At 46.6% G+C, this 23,018-nt stretch overlaps 1 protein-coding gene and 1 long non-coding RNA gene across 6 annotated transcripts in view; one reads left to right on the top strand and one right to left on the bottom strand.

The window, feature by feature from the left end:
- The window catches only part of LOC102398273, a 111,962-nt gene that overhangs the window by 5,856 nt on the left and 83,088 nt on the right, over positions 1-23,018 (bottom strand). The window lies entirely within an intron of this gene.
- On the top strand, positions 1,348-9,136 carry ALOX15 (arachidonate 15-lipoxygenase). The gene is made up of 14 exons (XM_006060107.4): positions 1,348-1,488; positions 2,881-3,085; positions 3,346-3,427; positions 3,514-3,636; positions 3,794-3,897; positions 4,080-4,240; positions 5,100-5,243; positions 5,403-5,612; positions 7,167-7,253; positions 7,338-7,507; positions 7,682-7,803; positions 8,372-8,472; positions 8,595-8,762; positions 8,869-9,136. The coding sequence occupies exons 1-14, from the start codon at positions 1,354-1,356 to the stop codon at positions 9,046-9,048; spliced, it is 1,992 nt and encodes a 663-aa protein (XP_006060169.3). The 5' UTR covers positions 1,348-1,353; the 3' UTR covers positions 9,049-9,136.

Raw genomic sequence — 23,018 nt, 5'->3', positions numbered from 1 at the left:
CCCCATCCCATTCACATTTTAATATTTAAACATTGATTGCAGAGTTGATTAAATTTCCTTAAAAAGAATCTAAACTGCAATTACAAATTTAATATGATGATTCTTTTGAACACACTTTAAATAGTACAGAAAAGAATCACAAAGGCAATGATTAAAAGATTGTCATTATATCTATTTTTGAACTCCAATATCATGGATTTAATTACTTTATTGGTTTTCTTTGTTCTTGTTTTTTTCTAGGAATAAGATACTTTCTTAAGGTTGTTAAAATACTTCAGATATTTTCTTGGTGTTAACGAAATTTTGCCAGATTCCCTCATTCCCTCCGAAGAATATTGTCGCAGATCCTCAAATGCACTGAGGCTACAGAATCTCAGGCTTCTCAGCAGGTTGATTCATGCTTGGGCCTCTGAAGCATGTTTCTCCCAAGGAGCTCTCTTTGCTCCAGTAAAACTTCTCCTGTTACCTCAAAATTTCATTTTCTACATAACTTTTTAATTTCCGCAATCTCTTTCTCCTCTGAAATGATGGATTCCTTTAGTTTCACTTGGCCAGTCTGGAACTCCTGAGTTTGTCATTATGATAAATTGACTTATGTATGCATTACTAATATCTTGTTATGGTTAAGAGGGCGTCTAGTGCATTCATTTCCTGGAAGAGGAGGGATGTGTTTGCTTCTCTTTAGGGCATGTGGCTAACCCAGCATCTCAGGACCCTCTTTCTCCTTGGTGACAGAGTGTGAGTGCCAGTGTTGGTTAACTGGTTGAACCTCCTTTCTGCCTGGTTATCCTGGGCAGCCAGATGGGCTGCTCTGTCTTTCCTGTCCTTGGAACAGTTCTTATTCTTTTCCTGGGACTACTTGGCACACAAATGCTGTGATGACCACATCTCCTTGCCCTTTCCATCTTCCCTTGCAACCTTAAGCACGACCCTTAGCAGAGGTGAGCCAACTTGGGAGGCACGCATGTTCGTGAGTTTGTGTGTGTGTGTGTTTAAATGGAGGGGGCTTCCAGCCACATCATCTGTCTGCTGGCCATACATCGATTCCTTCTTTCAGGTTTTCTGCCCAAATCCTCATCTGCTTGAGCCTACCATCTTCCTCCCACCAAGATACTGGTTTGCGCGCCCTACACTCCCCCCGCCCCCTGCCAGGGCCCCGCCTTCTCGAGATCAGGGCTTAGCTCTGGGAGGCGCGGAGGTGGGGGCCCCAGAGCATGGCCAGACCGGGCTGGTTGGAGATCTGCCACCCACACCCTGAACTTCGCAAGGCTTTGGAGGGGCGGGGTCTCGCGCCCCGTTATTTGGCGTCCTCTCTTCTTCCCCCTCAGTAGAGGGGAAACGTCTTTGGGCAAGATGGGTCTCTACCGCGTCCGCGTGTCCACCGGGTCCTCGTTCTGCGCGGGCTCCAATAACCAGGTGCATCTGTGGCTGGTCGGCGAGCACGGGGAGGCGGCGCTCGGGTGGCGCCTGCGGCCGGCGAGGGGAAAGGTGAGCTGGCCAGAGCCGGGCGGGGTCCGCTGCGCCCCTGGACCCCAGGCCCGCGAGTCCCCGAGAAGAGACGCGCCCCAGATGGCCTCCAGCTTTCCCCAGCGGCTCCTGGCGCACGCCCCCAGCCCGGAGAGAGCTCGGAGGCCGCTGGGTAAAGCGCTTTAGTGCGGGACGCGGCACACAGCAAGTGCTCAATAAGTGTTCTTCTGCCCGGCCTGCTTGGAATTGGGATAGTCCCGTGGTTCCTCAGAACTCGGTCTTTTCCGGAAACTCCGGGGTCCTTGGAGCGGACATCGGTCTCCTGTTTCCTCTTCTTAGAAGCTGCTATTTCAGATCTGTAAGGTTGCTAGATCTCCGACCTTGCAGGTTTTATCTCCCGGATGGAGCGCGAATGGGGACGCGGGAAGCGGGGGAGAACGGAAGAAGCCGCCTGAGAGCACTCTTATTTCCCGGCCCACCCTCTTTCCCATCACATCTACCTGGTATTCGCCCCTGGCTCCTGTTACTTTTTGCCTCCACCGATTCCCAGATTTCCATCTCCCATCCGGCTCTCCCCAAGACCCCCAGACCCGACGTTTATCCCATGGACACTTCAGAGAACCGTGCTCACGTGAGGTCCTCCCCTCTTCCCACCTCCCAAACCGGTCCTTTTTTCTCCCAGGTGCACTCGCGCCTCCGCCTCTTTTCGCCTGCGTCTAACCAAAAATCCAGCGTAGTCCAGTTCGTCTCTTAGACATTTCTCGAATCCGTGCCCTGATGTCCATCCCACTCTGACGGCCAGTGTTCCCTCGAGCCTACTACATCACCTTCTTCCTCTTCGCCCGCCTCATTGCTCCAGCTCCAAGCCCTTCTGCAGTCAGCGATTTCTTCCCAATACATTCCCACCCTTAAAACACACCCCCAGGGCTTCCCTGGGGGCCCAGTGGTAAAGAATCCACCTGCTAATGCAGGAGCTTTGGCTTCCATCCTTGGTCTGGGAAGATCTCACATGCCTCCGAGCAACTAAGGCCCTGCGCCACATCTATGGAGTCGGTGCTCCAGAGCCGGGGAGCCACAAGTGCTGAGCCCACGGCCCTGGTGACAGGTTAGGGGGACGCGGTAACTGTCTGGTTACCAGTGAGCTCGCCCAGGGCGCAGCCCAGTGCTCCACACAATCAGGGACTTCGGGGAGTCATGCCCCTCTCCATCTTTTGTCCCCCACCTCACCCGGGGCTGAGGAATTCTATGACCGAGAATGGGGTCGTGGAGCCAACTGCTTGGTGCTTGCGCCCGCTTCCTCTCTGGCTCTTTTTGCGCCGCTTTGCCAGAGGCCCAGGGGGAAGGGCGTCCAGGGCTCATCCGAGGATCCCTTCCAGAGAGCCCCGCTTGCTGATCCTCTTTTGTCTCCGGCAGGAGGTGGAATTCCAGGTGGACGTGTCCGAGTACCTGGGGCGGCTGCTGTTTGTGAAATTGCGCAAACGGCACTTCCTCTCGGATGATGCGTGGTTCTGCAACTGGATCTCCGTGCAAGGCCCCGGGGCCAGTGGGAACGAGTTCAAGTTCCCGTGCTATCGCTGGGTGGAGGGCGATGGCATCCTGAGCCTGCCCGAGGGCACCGGTGAGCCGCGGGGGCTTGGGAGTGTAAGACGCCTGGGGCTGGAGAGAAGTTAAGGGGGAAGGGAGAAGGGAGCGTGGCCTTTGGGGTCACAGAAGAGGCAGGATGCAGTAGCTGGCACAGGGCAGTGGAGGCTGGGAGAGGGCAGAGATGCTGAAGGGTCAGGGGCCAGCCACAAGGGTGGGCTGAGGGTCCCCTGGCAGGGACAGGGGAGAGGCTCTCAGGAGGAGCCTTATAGCCAGTGCCCTTCTCCCCACTTTCAGGTCGCACTGTGGTCGATGACCCTCAAGGTCTGTTCAAGAAACACAGGGAAGAGGAGCTGGCAGAGAGAAGGAAGCTGTACCGGTCAGCCCCACCCCTGCCTCCTGGCCCCACCCGCGAGCTGCTTGACCCTTTCCCAGTACCAATGCCTGGTTTCTTTTCCACTGCAGGTGGGGTAACTGGAAGGACGGGTTAATTCTGAATATAGCTGGGGCCACAATAAATGACCTTCCTGTAGATGAGAGATTTCTAGAGGACAAAAGAATTGACTTTGAGGCCTCACTGACCAAGGGGTAAGAACAAGGCAGGCCGGGTGACAGGGATGTTTCCTGGTCCAGTGGTCAGTCCAGGCTTGTGGACTTCACAGGGCTGGACCAGCCCAAGAGGGCTGTATGGGGTTGTAAAGATGGATTCTGAGAATAACAAACTCTTCACCATCCTTCCTCAAAGGCTGGCAGACCTAGCCATCAAAGACTCTTTAAACATTCTGACTTGCTGGAAAAGTCTGGATGACTTCAACAGGATTTTCTGGTGTGGCCAGAGCAAGCTGGCTGGTTAGTACCCCTACCCCAGTACTTATCCCAAGACCCTTACTCCCAGATCCTACCCATTCTAGGGAACCAGGGGTGGGAGGCCAGAGGCTTGGTAGGCTAGGGTCAAGTGGGAATGGTTCGGTGGGGGTTGGAAGGACCAGGGGCTCAGATTCCATAGCAAGCTCCACAAATGCCATCCCCAGAGCGGGTGCGGGATTCCTGGAAGGAGGATGCCTTATTTGGGTACCAGTTTCTCAACGGCACCAACCCCATGTTGCTGAGACGCTCCGTTCGCCTTCCTGCCCGCCTGGAGTTTCCTCCAGGGATGGGGGAGCTGCAGGCCGAGCTGGAGAAGGAGCTCCAGGTGAGCACAGAAGAGCCCTCAGGAGACGGCACAGAGGCATGGGGGTGGGGTCAGCGTTTGTGCTGCTGCAGGGTCCACCGTGGACCCAGCCTGCTGCCAGATGGCAAGACAGAGTTCCACAGTAGAAATCTTGACTGATCCTGGGGTGACCCTCCATACTCTCCTCTCCTAATGAGAATAGCATGCTGTGGAGGGAGAGAATGTGATGGGTGACAGAGTCAAAATGAAGAGTTATAACGGGATTTAGGGAGAGTGTGGAGTAAGAGAATCAGGATCAGGGCTGGGGTTTTTGATGGGGTCAGCACGGAACAATTCAGAGAGAAAACTCAGGAGACTTTACTAGTGGTCTAGTGGTAAAGAACCCTCCTTCCAATGCAGGGGACGTGTGTTCAAACCTTGGTCAGGGAACTAAGAAATCACTTGCTGTGATGCAACTAAGCCCGCATGCTGCAACTAGAGAAAGCCCAGGTGCTGCAAGGAAGAGCCTTAGTGTTAGTGAGTATTAAGAGCCTTAAAATTACCCAGCACAGCTCCCCCCAAATAACAGTATATTTGAAAAAAAGAGAAAACTCATGAGATTTTGGGTGAGACAGACTTGAGCTTGAATCTTGGCTCTGCTGTATTATAAGCTGTGTGACTTCAGGCAGCATATCTATCCTCTCTGATCATCGGTTTCCTCTTTCATAAACCTGGGGCTAATTCAAGTGCACCTAAGAATTATATGAGGCCGTAAGTACAGGAACCATTACCCAGTATTAAATAGGTGATGGAAACAAGTTAGTTATTTCTTCCTTCAGGGAATCAAGGCAGGAAGAGATGCCTTATGTTGATGTAGCCCTTGCCCTCTGCCCCCATCCAGCAAGGCACGCTATTTGAAGCTGACTTCTCCTTGCTGGATGGGATCAAGGCCAACGTCATCCTGTGTACCCAGCAGTATGTGGCTGCCCCTCTGGTTATGCTGAAACTGCAGCCCGATGGGAAACTCTTACCCATGGCCATCCAGGTGAGAGAACCCAGGCTGTAGGGGAGTGGTAGCGGTCAGATAGAGAATGCTAAGTGACTTTGGAGAGAGAGGGAAGCGTTTAAACATGCAAGGGGCGTGGGAGTCTGCTGTGCACTGGCCCTCACCCCTCCCTTCCCCCAACTCTTGTCCCTGCTCCAGCTCCAACTGCCACACAAGGGGTCCCCACCACCACCGCTTTTCCTGCCCACGGATCCCCCGATGACCTGGCTCCTGGCCAAATGCTGGGTCCGGAGCTCTGACTTCCAGCTTCATGAGCTGCACTCTCATCTCCTGAGGGGACACTTGATGGCTGAGGTCATCGCTGTGGCCACCATGAGGTGCCTTCCGTCTATACATCCTATGTTCAAGGTAACACTTTAAACCGCCTCCCCCTGCCCCCAAACTCTCTACCCCACAGTGAGGTTCCATCTCTGGAGGCACCTTTTCCATGGAATCTCAGCGTTTGGGGAGAAAACCAATAAAAGTCAAGTGAACAAGACGTGAGAGCGTGGCTTGCTCTGCATTTTTAACAATATCACTTGTGAGGAGATAAAAGTGACTCCCTAATGGGGTGGAGAGTGGTGGGAGGGTGAAGGGTGGGGAGTGAGAAATCTTACACTTCTTATGTATAAAGCACAGTTACATATACAGTATATAAACAGAATATACAAATGACTGAGGATTCCCTCAAAAAGAGGGGACCGTGCAAATAATATAGAAGACTTTTTCCAGTCAGTTTTGAAGGGTTCTCAAATAGTAGTAACACAGAGGCCAGTTACAGGGGCTCAGGTCAACAAGAGCGGCCTGGCTTATTACAGTTAGAACAGGGTGTTCATCCATTAACTTTTCTTGAGAGCCTCTGACGTGACAAAAAAATAAAAAGGCATTCTAGATACCAGTGCTAAACAAGACAGGCAAGGTCCTAGTCTTTGGGGGTTGTCATTTCCATTAAGGGCTAACAGACAGTATTGTAATAGATCAGCTGTGATGAGTCCACTGCAGAGAATCAGAGCAGGGTGACATGATAGTGAGTTTAGACTGGGTGGTTGGGAAATGCTCCTTTAAGGAGGTGGAAGAGAGAATGAAATTATATGGATGGACTTCCCTGGTGGTCCAGTGATTAAGAATCCCTCTGCCAGTGCAGGGGACATGGGTTCAATTATTGGTTCAGGAAGATGCTGAGGAGTAAGCCCGTGGGCCACAACTACTGAGACCACGTGCCCAGAGCTCATGCCCCACAACAAGAGAAGCCATCACAATGAGAATTCCCTGCTCCCCAAAGGAGAGTAGCTCCCCTTTGCCTCAACTAGTGAAAGCCCGAGTGCAGCCAGGAAGACCTAGTGCAGCCAAAAATCAATAAATAATAAAAAGGGAGCCAGTCATAAGATGAGGAAGGGGCATATTGCTCTAGGCAGAGGAACAAACAGTTCCTGAGGCAGGAACAAGCTTGGTGTGTTTGAAGGACAGAAAGAAAGTGAGTGTAATGGACAAAGAGGAGGGAACTGGGTGAAGTTCTGGAGGTAGTAGATTAGATCATGTTCTGGGGGAGGCAAAAAATCTTATTTTTTATATAAAGGACATACATACATAAAGTACATTACAGATGGCATATCTGTAGCACTAAATGTCATGCGGCAGGTGAGAGTACAAAAAAAAAAAAAAAATCTCAGAAGCCTCCTTAGAAAAATGATAATGAAAAAACAGTGGAGAAACATTGAGCTAGACCTTGAATGGTCTTACACGAAGAGAAAAGGAGAATGGCTTCCTTCAATCATCAAAGAACATTATTGTCTAGAGGCTACTGGACTTCAGTCTGCTTTTCCTGAAGACTTGGCACCTTTCCTGCTTTTCAGTCCATATTTCCTTCAGGGACCAGCCACAGCTGTCTTCTGACCCTGTCCTTCCCTGTTCCTCTCCCTCCAGCTTCTCATTCCGCACCTGCGATACACCATGGAAATTAACATCCGGGCCAGGACTGGGCTGGTCTCTGACTCGGGAGTCTTCGACCAGGTACGAGGAGAGGAAGTGGGATTCATGCTCCCTCTGGCCTGAGGGCAGGTGGATATGCCTGACCACTCTGTCTTTGCTCCTCAGGTGGTGAGCACAGGTGGGGGCGGCCATGTGGAGCTGCTCCAGCGAGCAGGAGCCTTTCTAACCTATAGCTCCTTCTGTCCCCCTGATGACCTGGCTGACCGGGGGCTCCTGGGAGTCAAGTCTTCTTTCTATGCCCAAGATGCCCTGAGGATCTGGGAAATTCTCTCTCGGTGAGGTGGGAGGAAGGCAGGGCTGGTGGTGGGGGGAGGCTGGGAGAAGAGGAGGTCTGTGCCCCAGCCAGGGGGCTGCGGGCCCTGGCCTGTCCACGTAGGTAAGGACCGTAAAGGGCCTGGGGCTCCATGTCATCAGCCTCCACTCTCCCGCCCTGACCCCTCCACTGGCAGCTACGTGGAGGGGATTGTGAGTCTCCACTATAAGACGGACGAGTCTGTGAGAGACGACATTGAGCTGCAGGCCTGGTGTCGAGAGATCACTGAGATTGGGCTGCTGGGTGCCCAGGACCGAGGTAGGATGAGCCCCAAGACTCCAACATGTGACTCTTCCCTAGAACTTCCCCAGAATCTTCTCTACTTCTATGGAACCTTCCAGAAGCATTTCCAACTCCTATGAACACACCCAAAGCTTTCCCAGACTCCTTTTCCTCTCAGCTAGAGGCAGGTCTCCATCCTGTGCAGAGGGAGCCCCTCTAGGTCCCAGATGCAGTGGGACCAGTGGTTGCTCTCTGAGAAAAAACAACAAAACAAACAGCCCTGATTTGTAGCATTTGCCCATCCCCATGGTGTAAATAGTCCCATCGTGGCTACCAGGGTGATGTCATTTGGCTTGCTTAATACTTGAACATTTGACATCCTTGGTCCCTGTGAGCCAGTGTGAGCTGCACCAGCACCCCACTGAGTGGGACCCTCCCCCAAATCTCCCTGCTTCCACCACCCCAACCCACATTCAAGTCACTCCCCACCATGGTTGCTGAGAGCCCTTGGTCTCCTTCTCACCTCTCATTCTCCTCCTCAGTTCCTATGAGCTCTGCCTCTAGCCTTGGCCTCCCAGCTTCTAACTCTCCGTATCCACTGCAGGGTTTCCCGTCACCCTACAGTCCAAGGACCAGCTTTGCCACTTTGTGACCATGTGTATCTTCACCTGCACTGGCCAGCACTCCTCCACTCACCTGGGCCAGGTACTTATCACAGAGGGCCAGCTGGGCATTTGTGCCTGGAGTGGGGAAGGCGGCCATGTGCAGGTGGCCTAAGGGATTCTCATGCTTAGCAGACAGTGAGTTTAGATATTTGCCCTTTGTAGCTGGACTGGTACTCTTGGGTCCCTAACGCACCCTGCACAATGCGGCTGCCGCCACCGACCACCAAGGATGTGACACTGGAGAAAGTGATGGCAACACTGCCGAACTTCCATCAGGCTTCTCTCCAGATGTCCATCACCTGGCAACTGGGCAGGCGCCAGCCCATCATGGTGAGAGCTAGGCACCGGGTCCTGAGGAAGGGGTCAGGACAGGGAGGTGTGACACTCCAAACTGAGGGCCAGTAAAGCTCTCAACTGCCTTTTCTCTCTGTCCCAGGTGGCTCTGGGTCAGCATGAGGAAGAGTACTTCTCAGGCCCTGAGCCCAAGGCTGTGCTAAAGAAGTTCAGGGAGGATCTGGCTGCCCTGGAAAAAGACATAGAGATCCGGAATGCCCAGCTGGACTGGCCCTACGAATACCTGAAGCCCAGCCTGGTGGAAAACAGCGTGGCCATATGAGCAGCCCCAGCCGTGGGTTGTTTCAGCCCTTTTCCACCAACCCCATCCTCTTCCCAACTTCCATCTTCTCCCAAATCACCTTTCCACTGTCCACACCCACTGTAAACAAATCTGACTTTAGATACACCACCTAGGGAAGTCATTCCCATTTCTTCCTCTCTGCCCCCGCCCTTCCTCCTTGATCATTCAGATCTCCCATTGAGCAGGTAATAGCCACATTTATACAGTTTCAAGAATAGAATAGGGATAATACATATTACTCTATACCTTTAGAATCAAGTATGACTTTGAACCTAAATTGAGTTTAATGACAAGAAAAATGGCATTTTAGACTAAGGAAAGAAAAGAATTTAGTCCAAACTCCTAAATCAAGGGCTTCCCCAGTGGCTCAGTGGTAAAGAATCCACTGGCAATGCAGGAGATGCAGGTTTGATCCCTGGGTGAGGAAGATCCCCTGGAGGAGGGCATGGTAACCTACTCCAGTAGTCTTGCCTGGAGAATCCCATGGACAGAGCCTGGAGGGCTATGGTCCATTGGGTCACAAAGAGTTGGAACCAACTGTAGTGACTAAGCATGCACACACACATCCTAAGTCAAATACTGGCAGAAGAATATATAGCATAGCTTTCTAACTGGGTGGGATTCACCACTTATCCTGAAACCAGACACAACACGAAGCAATTAACATTAACACAGCAGTTCTCACAATTTTCATTTCATGACTCACTCAGTTAGAAAATGATCAATGGAAGGAAACTGGTTAAACGACAGAAACTGCTCTCAGTTGGAGGTATCTGGCCTCAGTGTTTTTCCCAAAGGATCCTTATCTGTAACCCATTTGCACTTCATCAGTTGAGAAGCACCAAATAAAAATGATTAGCTGGAAAAGTACTAAAAATCTCATTATTTTAACAAGCGACAACAAAGGAGTCGGTAAAATCCAACTTCTGTATCTGATTAAAATTTTGGAAAAATAAACTAGGAAGTTTGATTTCTTAATATGATTGTCTGGATATTTTAAAATAGAAACTAACAGTAAACACAAGCCAGAAGTGTTTCCTTTACAGTACGATCAAAGTTGCTTCTTGCTTCTGATTCTGTTTAGTTTGGCAGAAGACATGTGGGTGATGCTGGGTCTGATCCTTGAAACTTCTTTTCTTCTTCTGATTCTTGAAATTTCTTAGGAAATAAACAGGAGAGGTGGGAGTAGAGTTTAATGATGGGTCTATCTCAGTTCAGTTCAGTTGTTCACTTGTGTCCGACTCTTTGTAACCCCATGGACTGCAGCACGCCAGGCTTCCCTGTCCATCATCAACTCCTGGAGCTTGCTCAAACTCATGTCCATCAAGTAGGTGATGCCATCCAACCATCTCATCCTCTGTCATCCCCTTCTCCTCCTGCCTTCAATCTTTCTCAGCATCAGGGTCTTTTCCAAGGGGTCTATCTAGGACAACCCAAAGGGGCTTCCCTGGTGGCTCATGGTAAAGAATCTGCCTGCAGTGCAGGAGACCTAGGTTTGATCCCTGGATCAGGAAGATCCCCTGGAGAAGGGAATGGCTACCCACTCCAGTATTCTTGCCTGGAAAGAGGGGCAGTCTCCAGACCAATGTGGTTCACGTCAGGAAATTAGGCTTGACCCTTAGGGAACAGCCACAGAAGAACTGTAAGTAAGGGTATGACAGGGTCCTGGAAGTCACACCCACAGAGGCATCCCTTCTCCTTGGAGGCCACACCCCCTTCTCCATAGAGGCCAGAGGGAGGTGGGGAGACAAATTAGGAGTATAGGATTAAAATATAGAAACTACTATCCATAAAATAGATAAGCAACAAGGATTTGCTATATAGCACTGGCTATTACACCAAATATCTTGTAATAACCAGTAATGTAATGTAACCTACAAAAAAACCCCAAAAAACCTGGAATCACTCTGCTATACACCTGAAACTAACACAATATTGTAAATCAACTATACTTTAATTAAAAAAAAACAGTATGCTTGCCAAAGTTGTCAATCCCCCAAGGATTGACACTATACATACTTCAAGGATAACAAAGAAAAATAATTTCCTTCAGAAAGGAGTATCTTTGAATTTGAGATATTATAAAGGTCATGAAATCTTCCAAGTTAAACAGAGTGTCTATTTTGTTTAATTATAAGAAATCAGTGAGCACTTGTAAAAACCTAAGATGATGAAGTGGCAGGACTTCCTGGTGGTCCAGTGGCTAAGACCCCAAGCTCTCAACCTAGGGGCCCTGGTTCAGTCCCTGGTCAGGAAAGTAGATCCCTCATGCCCACGAGGCAAGAATTAACATGCCTCAAGGGAAAAAAAAAAGATCCTGCGTGCTGTAACGAAGATGGAAGACCCCTTGTGCCAAAACTAAGACCCAGCGTAGCCAAATAAATGAATATTAAAAAAAAAAAAAAAAGGAAAAGTGCAAAGACTAGGTAGGCTGGGGCTAGATAGAGATAATACCAAATTGACAATGTTCTATTTGTTAAGTTTTTAAAAAATTTTTGGCCATGCTGTGCAGCGTGTGGGACATATAGTTCCTCAAGCAGGGATGGAACCCACATCCCCTGCAGTACAAGGCAGATTCTTAACCACTGGACCACCAGGGAAGTCCCCTAGATATGTCTTTTTAAAAGGCTAAAACAAACGTCACTTTCTAAATTCCCTATATTTGCTTTATAGGTCAGAAAAGTTACACAACACTATTATTTAAAAATATATAAAAGTGAGAAGGAAATGGCAACCCACTCCAGTATTCTTGCCTGGAGAATCCCATGGACAGAGGAGCCTGGAGGGCTACAGTCCATGGCGTTGCAAGAGTCAGACACAACTTAGTGACTAAACCATACATGTGTTCAACTAAATTGGTACAATTTAAATTTTATAAATCTTTATAAACTAGCTCTTACAAGTATTAGATAAAATTGAAAAATATGTGTAGCTATGAGTTATTCCATTTATACTATCTGGATAGAAAGTTTTAAGATGGCATATATTTCTGATCCTGTTGCTGGGAAAGGCTGAAGGCAAAAGAAGAAGGAGCCAGCAGAGGAGAAGATCATTAGATAGCACCACCAGCTCCATCAAAACTTGAATTTGAGCAAACTCTGGGAGATGGTGGAGGACAGAGGAGGCTGGTGTGCTATAGTCCATGGGGTTACAAAGAGTCGGACACAACTTAGCAACTGAAGGCCAACAATTTTTCTGATGAATGCTTATTGTCAATAATGATTATGTTTTATGGTATTAGTTTTATGGTATTATTATATACTTTCTAAAATTCTTTTTTTTAATTTTATTTATTTATTTGCCTTGCCAAGTTTTAGTTGTGGCATTTGACATCTTTACTTGTGGCCTGTGAATTCTTAGTTGTGGCATGTGGGATCTAGTTCCCTGACCAGGGATAGAACCTGGGCCCCCTGCATTGGGAGCACGGAGTCTTAGCCACTGGACCACTAGGGAAGTCCTAGTACTTTCTAAAATTCTTAATTGCTTATGAGACCTTAATCTAAATCAAAGTTGAGGTAACTGGGTAGTTTTATTTTATATGGAGGCTACTAGTGAAAATAAAAATTACAGAGCAGAGGAAATAAAGCATGGTCATTGTATAGCTTCCAGCTATCTTTTTGAGTAACATATTTTTTTTTTTAGGAGAACCAGTAAAACTTATTTAAAAGAACCAATGCTTCCCATGCACTTCTCATGTGTGCAGTTAAAGAATCCGCCTGCCAGTGCAGGAGACTTGGGAGACTAGGGTTCAATCTCTGGGTCAGGGAGATCTTCTGGAGGAGGAAATGGCAACCCACTCCAGTATTCTTGCCTGGAAAATCCCATGGACCAAGGAGCCTGGTGGGCTATATAGTCCATGGGGTCACAGAGTCTGACACGATGGAACACACACACACACACACACAATGCTTCTCATACTGATGGATTTCTTAGTCTCAGTAGGGGAGAAAATTCTGGATCCTATAAAGGGAAATAGCGTGTGAATGGGTGGGACATATATTGGAACTAACCCAGCATTCTTATGTCTCGGGGTCTTAGTTTCTTCCTGTGCAAAATGCCCAGGTTTTATGGCATCTAAACTTCCTTTTCACAGCTATTTGTAAGGCCTCCCCAGACAGCCATTTTGCTTTTTTTTTTTGCATTTCTTTTCCATGGGGATGGTCTTGATCCCTGCCTCCTGTACAATGTCACAAACCTTAGTCCATAGTTCATCAGGCACTCTATCTATCAGATCTAGGCCCTTAAATCTATTTCTCACTTCCACTGTATAATCATAAGGGATTTGATTTAGGTCATACATGAATGGTCTAGTGGTTTTCCCTACTTTCTTCAATTTAAGTCTGAATTTGGCAATAAGGAGTTCATGATCTGAGCCACAGTCAGCTCCTGGTCTTGTTTTGTTGACTGTATAGAGCTTCTCCATCTTTGGCTGCAAAGAAAATAATCAATCTGATTTCGGTGTTGACCATCTGGTGATGTCCATGTATAGAGTCTTCTCTTGTGTTGTTGGAAGAGGGTGTTTGTTATAACCAGTGCATTTTCTTGGCAAAACTCTATTAGTCTCTGCCCTGCTTCATTCCGTATTCCAAGGCCAAATTTGCCTGTTACTCCAGGTGTTTGTTGACTTCCTACTTTTGCATTCCAGTCCCCTATAATGAAAAGGATATCTTTTTTGGGTGTTAGTTCTAAAAGGTCTTGTAGGTCTTCATAGAACTGTTCAACTTCAGCTTCTTCAGCATTACTGGTTGGGGCATAGACTTGGATTACTGTGATATTGAATGGTTTGCCTTGGAAACGAACAGAGATCATTCTGTCGTTTTTGAGATTGCATCCAAGTACTGCATTTCAGACTCTCTTGTTGACCATGATGGCTACTCCGTTTCTTCTGAGGAATTCCTGCCCGCAGTAGTAGATATAATGGTCCTCTGAGTTAAATTCACCCATTCCAGTCCATTTTAGTTCGCTGATTCCTAGAATGTCGACATTCACTCTTGCCATCTCTTGTTTGACCACTTCCAATTTGCCTTGATTCATGGACCTGACATTCCAGGTTCCTATGCAATATTGCTCTTTACCAGCATGGGACCTTGCAGAGGAACCAGAGATCAAATTGCCAACATCCACTGGATCGTGGAAAAAGCAAGAGAGTTCCAGAAAAACATCTATTTCTGCTTTATTGACTATGCAAAAGCCTGTGACTGTATGGATCACAATAAACTGTGGAAAATTCTGAAAGAGATGGGAATACCAGACCACTTGACCTGCCTCTTGAGAAATCTGTATGCAGGTCAGGAAGCAACAGTTAGAACTGGACATGGAACAACAGACTGGTTCCAAATAGGAAAAGGAGTACGTAAAGGCTGTATATTGTCACCCTGTTTATTTAACTTATATGCAGAGTACATCATGAGAAACGCTGGACTGGAAGAAACACAAGCTGGAATCAAGATTGCTGGGAGAAATATCAATAACCTCAGATATGCAGATGACACCACCCTTATGGCAGAAAGTGAAGAGGAACTAAAGAGCCTCTTGATGAAAGTGAAAGTGGAGAGTGAAAAAGTTGGCTTAAAGCTCAACATTCAGAAAACAAAGATCATGGCATCTGGTCCCATCACTTCATGGGAAATAGATGGGGAAACAGTGGAAACAGTGTCAGACTTTATTTTCTTGGGCTCCAAAATCACTGCAGATGGTGACTGCAGCCATGAAATTAAAAGACGCTTACTCCTTGGAAGGAAAGTTATGACCAACCTAGACAGCATATTCAAAAGCCTCTGCCAACAAAGGTCCATCTAGTCAAGGCTATGGTTTTTCCTGTGGTCATGTATGGATGTGAGAGTTGGACTGTGAAGAAGGCTGAGTGCCGAAGAATTGATGCTTTTGAACTGTGGTGTTGGAGAAGACTCTTGAGAGTCCCTTGGACTGCAAGGAGATCCAACCAGTCCATTCTGAAGGAGATCAGCCCTGGGATTTCTTTGGAAGGAATGATGCTAAAGCTGAAACTCCAGTACTTTGGCCACCTCATGCGAAGAGTTGACTCATTGGAAAAGACTCTGATGCTGGGAGGGATTGTGGGCAGGAGGAGAAGGGGACAACAGAGGAGAAGATGGCTGGATGGCATCACTGACTGGATGGACGTGAGTCTGAGTGAACTCCAGGAGTTGGTGATGGACAGGGAGGCCTGGCATGCTGCGATTCGTGGGGTCGCAAAGAGTCGGTCACGACTGAGCGACTGAACTGAACTGAACTGAAACTTCCTTTATATCACCCAGAACTGTACCTGGCAATTTACTGCTCAATCTATCAAGCTGTTAGAATCACACCCACATGTGACACAACATACTGAACTCAGAATTTCTGTTAAGCCCACCTATATCAACAATTTCAGCTTGATGTAAAATAATGCTCCTCTTCCCTTGGCTGGCTGCCCTCAAAATCTGCTTCCCAGAAAAGTCCTTGGAATTGTGTTGACAGTAATAAATAAAATATCTCTGATCTTCTCAATATGCAAACTTTCTCTTCCAGAATCTGGTATCACACTTACGTGTGGTTTACATTTACATGTCACTGGTCCCTTTCTGAGGACTGGCTCTTGTTGAGGAGTGGGTACTGAGGGGAGGTGTTGGTTGGTTTTCTTGCATGGGATCTTCTCTAGTGAGGTGGCTCCATCGTGTCTAAGCCAGTGAAGAGGAGGGGAGGGGAGGTTCATCTCTAATAGGACAAATGCCAGGAGCCTGACTCCCTTTTTTGGATATGCACTTAACTATGGAATTTCACCTAACAAGGAGAGTAGAAGATAAAGTTCCTATGAACTTTCTTTCCAGGCAATAACTGAACTGACTAAGTAATACAAGATAACATGGAATTATAACATAACTGTTTTGGGTACGAATAAACATTCTATTACATAAGAGTGTTTGAAGCAAAGCATTTGGAGCTTGGCTAGCAGCTTCTTATCATCATAAAAATTATTTATTTCTTTTTGGTTGCACTGGGTCTTCACTGCTGTGTGCTTTCTCTAGTTGTAGCGAGCGAGGACTACTCTTTGTTGTGGAACACAGGCATCTCAATATGGTGGCTTCTCTTGTGGCGAAGCCCAGGCTCTAGGGCGCATGGGCTTCAGTAGCTGCAGCTCAAGGGTCCCCTGCATTGGCAGGTGGATTCTTATTCACTGGGCCACCAGGGAAGTCCGCTAGCAGCTTTTAAAATGCAACATTAGGTGGCAGTTAACTCTAAAAGAGCAGAGGAAGGAGAGTAGTGACTCTCCACATTTGGTGAGGCTCCCAGATTTCTAACCTATCGTGAGACGGGGAGTGAGTCTGAGGGAGAATTATTATCTTATTGTAAATCTGGCTCTTCCTCTAGTGAGGTGGTAACACCATGTCTAAGCCAGGGAGGAGCAGCATCTTCAGGAAAAGGTTAATAAGGACTTTCAATCCACTTCCTCTGGCCAATTGGAGGCAGACCAGTCATTCAAAATTCACAGCTCTCACTGGGGAAGCAGGGTGCTTAGAAAGTTGAAACACCAGTGTTTCCCTGAGGGTGAGAAGCAGTCCGGGCTGGCGGAGAGCATTCAGACATTCCTTTTTCCACCCAAGATCTGCCCTCCTGACCTAAACTGCTAGAACCTATGTCAGAGAACCAAGCTAAGATATTCAGTCCATTGGCCATGGTGGTGCAATTCCAGTCATGACCCAGAATGGATGTTGGGGCTCGGGGCACCCGGCTTGGCTCTGATAGGCATGATCTCCTGGTAACAGTGTGTGAAACACAGATATCTGGGGACCAAGCTCAGAACAAAGTCCAGAAGCAGAGGCTAGGAGCCAGAGAAACGTGGTGCTGAGCCAGGGCCAGGATCTGAGAGGGAGAGAGGGGGCCACTGGGCGTTGTGGATCAGAGACGCAGCATCCCAGGGCACAATGTTGGTCTCTGCGAAGGTAGATCCATCCTTAACTACGAGCTGAAGAGCGGCATTTGTGACTGGGGAGGAACAGTGTGTGTGTTAGTCACTTAGTGGTGTCTGACTCTTTGTGACACCACCGACTGTAGCCCAGCAGGCTCCTCTGTCCATGGGATTCTCCAGGCAAGAATACTGGAGTGGATTGCCATTTCCTTCTCCAGGGGATCTTCCTGACCCAGGGATTGAACCTAGGTCTCCTGCATTGCAGGCAGATTCTTTACCGTCTGAGCTATAGGGAAGCTGAAGAGAGGCATTTGTGACTGGGGAGGAACAGTAAAGCCAACAAAAGGGGCCAGTCCTCTCCATCCCATCTATCCTGCTCATATCCTACCTTGGGCCATAGATGCACACACTCCTGATGCCTGAATTTCCACCATTACTTGGACTTTGAGCCTCTTTCTTCTCAGTTAAGAAGCAGTTCCTGGGGTTTCCCTCCTGGTCCACTGGTTGAGAATTTGCCTGCCAACGCAGGGGATGTGGGTTTGATCCCTAGTCTGGGAAGATCCCATATGCTGTGAAGCAACTAAGCCCGTCCACCACAAGAACTGAACCAGCACTCTAGAGTCCACAGAGCCCGTGAGCTGCAACTACTGAAACCTGAGCTCTGGAGCCATGATCCGAAACAAGAGAAGCCACCGCAATGAGAAGCCTGCACACCGAAACTAGTAGCCCCTGCTCCCTGCAACTAAAGAAAGCCCACGCAGCAACGAAGACTGAGCACAGTCAAAATAAATAGGTATGTCTTAAGGGGAAAAAAAGAAGCAATGCCTCCATCAGTGATGGACAATGTACTTCATCTATGAGAAGTGAATCTGACTGCTTGAGTCCCAGGGCATTTAACCATCCTTGAATTATCTGTCCTATATCACCCTGTCTCCACTTTATTTTCTTGGGTTCCAAAACCACTGTGGACAGTGACTATAGAAATGAAATTAAAAGGTGCTTGCTCCTTGGAAGAAAAGCTATGACAAACCCAGACAGCACATTAAAAAGCAAAGACATCACTTTGCTGACAAAGATTTGTCTTGTCAAAGTTATGGTTTTTCTAGTAGTCATGTGTGGATATGAGAGTTGGACCACAAAGAAGGCTGAGGGCTGAAGATCTGATGCTTTCAAACTGTTGTGTTGGAGAAGACTCTTAGGAATTCTTTGGAGAGTAAGGAGATCAAACCAGTCAATCCTAAAGGAAATCAACCCTGAATATTCACTGGAAGGACTGATGTTGAAGCTGAAGCTCCAATACTTCGGCCACCTGATGCAAAGGACCAACTCATTAGAAAAGACGCTGATGCTGGGAAAGATTGAAGGCAGGAGGAAAAGGGGACGATAGAGGACGAGATGGTTGGATGGCATCATCGACTCAATGGACGTGAGTTTGAGCAAACTCCAGGAAATGGTGAAGGACAGGGAAGCCTGGTGTGCTGCAGCCCATGTGGTCACAAACAGTCACACAGGACTGAGCGACTGACACCACCACCTGGGAAGCCCCCATCTTCAAAAGATAACTGACAAATCCAGGAAGGCTCTTTAGCCTACTTTGAGCTTTGTGCGCCACCTGCTGACTACCAAGCAGTACTAGATGGAGGAACCTCAGGGTGCCCACAAAGCCAAGAGAAACAGGCCAGCTGTGGGGAATTCAGAGCTGGCCTAAGAACTTTGAACACTTCCTGCCTCCCTGTGAATAAAACAAGAGCGGCCAGAAGGGCCTGAATTTTTCTTCTGCAGTTTATGGATGGGCTGGGGACTCTAACATAGTGATCACAATCCTGGGGCAAAATGAACAACACCAGCATTGTGCATTTATTTTGTATATACATTTTTACATTTAAAAAAAAGATTTCATTTTTCAAAAATTGAGTGACTGAATAGATACGTGAAATCCCAGGAGGAGGAATGGAGTTCCTGATGGGCTCAGAGGCTCCCACTTCCAACAGTCTCTCCATCACAGGATTTCAGAAGAGTGGTGGTTAAGAACATAGGCTCTGGACTTGCACTGCTTAGGTTCTAGTCCTGGAAGAAGGAAGATTGAACGTGTGTGCTCAGTCGTGTCCAAATCTTTGTGAACCCATGGACTGTAGCCGGCTCCTTTGTCCAGTCCTGGATCCACACAGCACTTATCAGCTGTGTGGCCCTGAGCAAGATTATACTTTGTCCCTAGACATCCTTGCCTACTGGCTGGGCTGATTAGACAAGCATGCTAAAAAAAAAAGCAACAGGTGTCTGTCCAATGGAACTGTGAACAAACCAGGCATACTTCCTTGACAGACAAAAGAAATACAAACCCAATAACATGTTCACTCCGGAGAAGGCAATGGCAACCCACTCCAGTACTCTTGCCTGGAAAATCCCATGGACGGAGGAGCCTACTATGTTGCAGTCCATGGGGTCGCTAAGAGTTGGGCACGACTGAGTGACTTCACTTTCACTTTTCACTTTCATGCATTGGAGAAGGAAATGGCAACCCACTCCAGTATTCTTGCCTGGAGAATCCCAGGGACAGAGGAGCCTAGTGGGCTGCCATCTATGGGGTCGCACAGAGTCGGATACAACTGAAGTAACTTAGCAGAAGCAGCAACATGTTCACTCACTTAATATATATGTATTGATTGTTTATTACTTACTGTCCCTGTGCTCTGGGAGGTGAAGATGAGTTGACATGTGGTCTCTGCCACCACCGAGATGCTTATAATCGAGTAGATGTCACCCTAATGTTTGACCAAAACAGGACAAACCAACCTTGATCACAACTCCTTCCTCCCCACATACCTTTCTCTCAAAAGTAACTAACATACTGACTCTTATAGCCATCATTTCATTGCACTTCTTCTTGGTTTTATCACTCAAGTGTGCATGTGTAAACACTGTAGTAATGCTCATTAATTAAACATGATATGTCTTTTCCATCTCCTTTACTCCATAGTTTCTCCTTCCCTCTTTTCCCTACCCTTATAATTTATGTTGGAGAACCCAGGCTGTTTGACCAGTGGAGTTACTGGATTTTGCTGATTGGCTATTGATGGTGCAGTTCAACACCTCTGTCCCATGTATTTTCCACAACCAAGCAGCTAGATCAAGAGACTTGATCTGATCCAGATTTAATCCTTTTTGCAAGCCTATATTAATGTTGTCATCATTCCTTTTGCCAGGAAAGAAAGAGTGGAGTAAACAAGCAGGTACCCTAGACTTTGGGGGCACCTTAGGAAGGCCGTGTATATATTTCATCCCATCCAGACTAGCAAAGCTAACATATATGGATACGGTTAGGAACAAGGAAGAAGAGCAGGGTCTGCTAATAGTAATGATACAGTAGGAATGACTGTGGTCAGTGACCAGCTACCCTCGAAATAAACTCAGCAGCTTTAGATATTGAAATAGGAACCAATGACAAGTACAGCTACTTTGAAACTCCTGCAGGTTTATCAGCTTTCATCCCATAGGTATAATCTTTGGATTTGCTAATGCCAAGATTAGCATTGTGAGTCTCTTTGAGTCTCTCCCCTTCCCTCTCCACCCAGCCTGGAACAGTACCTATAGCCCACCCAGAACTCTACGGCTGTACAAATTCAAGACACTAACGTACATGAAAAGACGCTTAACTGCTAATTATTAGAGAAATGCAAATCAAAACCATAATGAGGTATCACCACACACCAGTCAGAACAGCCATCATTTAAACGTCTACAAATAATAAATGCTGGAGAGGGTGTAGAGAAAAGGGAACCCTCCTACACTGTTGGTGGGAATGTAAGTTGGTGCAGCCACTGTGGAAAACAGTATGAAGATTCCTTTAAAAACTAAAAATAGAGCCACCTTATGATCCTGCAATCATTCCTGGGCATGTATCTGATAAAGATGAAAACTCTAATGCAAAAAGATATATGCACATCATATTCATAGCAGCGCTATATACAACAGCCAAGACATGGAAGCAACCTAAATGTCCATCAACAGATGAATGGATAAAGAAGATGTGGTACATATATACAATGTTATACTATTCAGCCATAAAAAGAATAAAATAATAAATACCATATGTAGCAGCATGGATGGACCTAGAAATTATCACACTAACTGAAAAGTAAGCCAAACAGAGAGAGATCAAATATCATATGATATCACTTATATGTGGAATATAAGAAAATGATACAAATGGTTACCAAAGGGGAAAAGGGTGGTGGGATAAATTGGGAATTTGGGATTAACAGATACACATTACTAGATATAAAATAGATAAACAAGAATTAACTGTATAGCACAGGGACCTATTTCAATGTCTTGTGAACGTGAACATGAAAGTTGCTCAGTTGTGTCTGACCCTTTGCTCAGATTGTAGCCCACCCAGCTCCTCTGACCATGGGATTCACTAGGCAAGAATACTGGAGTGGGTTGCCTTTCCCTTCTCCAGGGGGATTTTCCCGACCCAGGGATCGACCTGCGTCTCCTGCATTGCAGGCCGATTCTTTAACAACTGAGCCACCAGGGAAGCCCAATAATATCTAGCAGCAATAATTAAAAGAATCTGAAAAAGTATATAGAGATGTGTATCACTGGATCACTTTGCTGTACACTTGAATAATTGTAAGTCAACTCTACTTCAATTAAAAATCTAAAATATCCTCCTTTTAATCCTTATTTTGTTCTACAAGTAACAATCAGTTCAATGCTTATCACCAGTTCTGACTCTCCAGCAATTTTGTTTTTGTTTTGTCTCAAGGTCATTTTCTAGTACTGGATAGTTTAGGAAGGACTCACAGGAACAGTATTCTCCAACTTCTTGCATTTTGATAACAGTCTGTCTAGACTTTTTATATTTGAAACCAGTTTTGTTAGATCTAAAATCCCTAACTCACATTTTCTTTCTATGAGCATCTTAAATATATCTCTTCATTTTCTTTTGGTACAAAGCATCGATTGTATCAGTCAGCATTCAACCAGAGAAGCAGAATCCTGTGAGTGATACAAAATTAGGGATTAATACAGGAATTAGACCTTACACAATTGAAGGAGCTGTTGGAGAAGACTATGCGTGCCTGCTGCCTCTGTGACTAGCATAGAGATTAAAGTCTCTAAAAGCCAGCTCAGCTAGCAGATGGAAACTTAGATGTGAAGTGGAAGAGAGAAAGGACAAATTGGAACTTGTGAGGACAAACTGGAACCTGTATATATCTCTTTCTACTGTCAGCATCAATGGTGTGAAGCCCCCCAAGAGAATTTAGTGCATTCATCATGGAGCTCTGTATTCTGCTGGCCCAGGAGTTAAAGATCTGAAGGAAGTGATCTGGTGGAAATTTGAAGAAGCTGTGGTCCCAGGTGGTATCCCACGTCGATAAGGTGAGCCAGCAGACAAGCAGCAACCTGCTTGAGTTGCCACAGTGCCTGGGGCCCTCCTCCAACCCTCCAAGTGTGAAAACAACAACAAAATAGCTGCTCTTTCTCTTAAGCATTCCAAATCTTATGCAAATTTCTCTCTTGATCAACCCTCATCCAGAACCACAGAGGTAAATTTGAGTTTAACTAAATTGACATAGTACATTACTATGCTGTTAAAAAGGTCTGATGACAATTTAATTATACTTCCCTAATAAGTCATATGCCTTTTGTCTAGATGCATCAAATATCTTCTTTTCTTTTTCTTTAAAAGTCAGTGATTTTATCAGATCATGTCTTAGTGCTGGTCATTCTAAGTTGATTTTCTTAGGTATATATTATACTCATAATATGTTGCATCATATTTGCTCATGTCTTTTACTTCAGGAATATTTTCTTGATTATAAGTTTTAATATTTGTTCTGACCCCTTGCTCTGGTTTTTGATCATCTTTCTGGTATTCTTTCATTTTCTGTAATGATGTTATTTTGTACTTTTTTTTTAAGATAATTTTTTAAGAGTAGTTTTAGATTCATGGCAACATTGAGAGGAAAGTAGAGATTTCCCATAGACCCCTACCCCTACACAAGCACAGCTTCCCCCATTATCAGCACCCCGC

This window comes from Bubalus bubalis, chromosome 3, assembly GCF_019923935.1.
Source record: "Bubalus bubalis isolate 160015118507 breed Murrah chromosome 3, NDDB_SH_1, whole genome shotgun sequence".
Taxonomy (NCBI): domain Eukaryota; kingdom Metazoa; phylum Chordata; class Mammalia; order Artiodactyla; family Bovidae; genus Bubalus; species Bubalus bubalis.
Note: the sequence above shows the minus strand (reverse complement) of the source record. Positions and strands in the feature narration are given on the sequence as shown.

What these genes read in the sequence shown, in the direction of transcription:
- ALOX15 (XM_006060107.4), top strand. Translation starts at nt 1,354, where the DNA reads ATGGGTCTCTACCGCGTCCGCGTGTCCACCGGGTCCTCGTTCTGCGCG. An exon ending in TGCGGCCGGCGAGGGGAAAG is followed by an intron (nt 1,489 to 2,880) that starts GTGAGCTGGCCA and finishes TGTCTCCGGCAG; the next exon opens with GAGGTGGAATTCCAGGTGGA. An exon ending in CCTCCACTCACCTGGGCCAG is followed by an intron (nt 8,473 to 8,594) that starts GTACTTATCACA and finishes TGCCCTTTGTAG; the next exon opens with CTGGACTGGTACTCTTGGGT.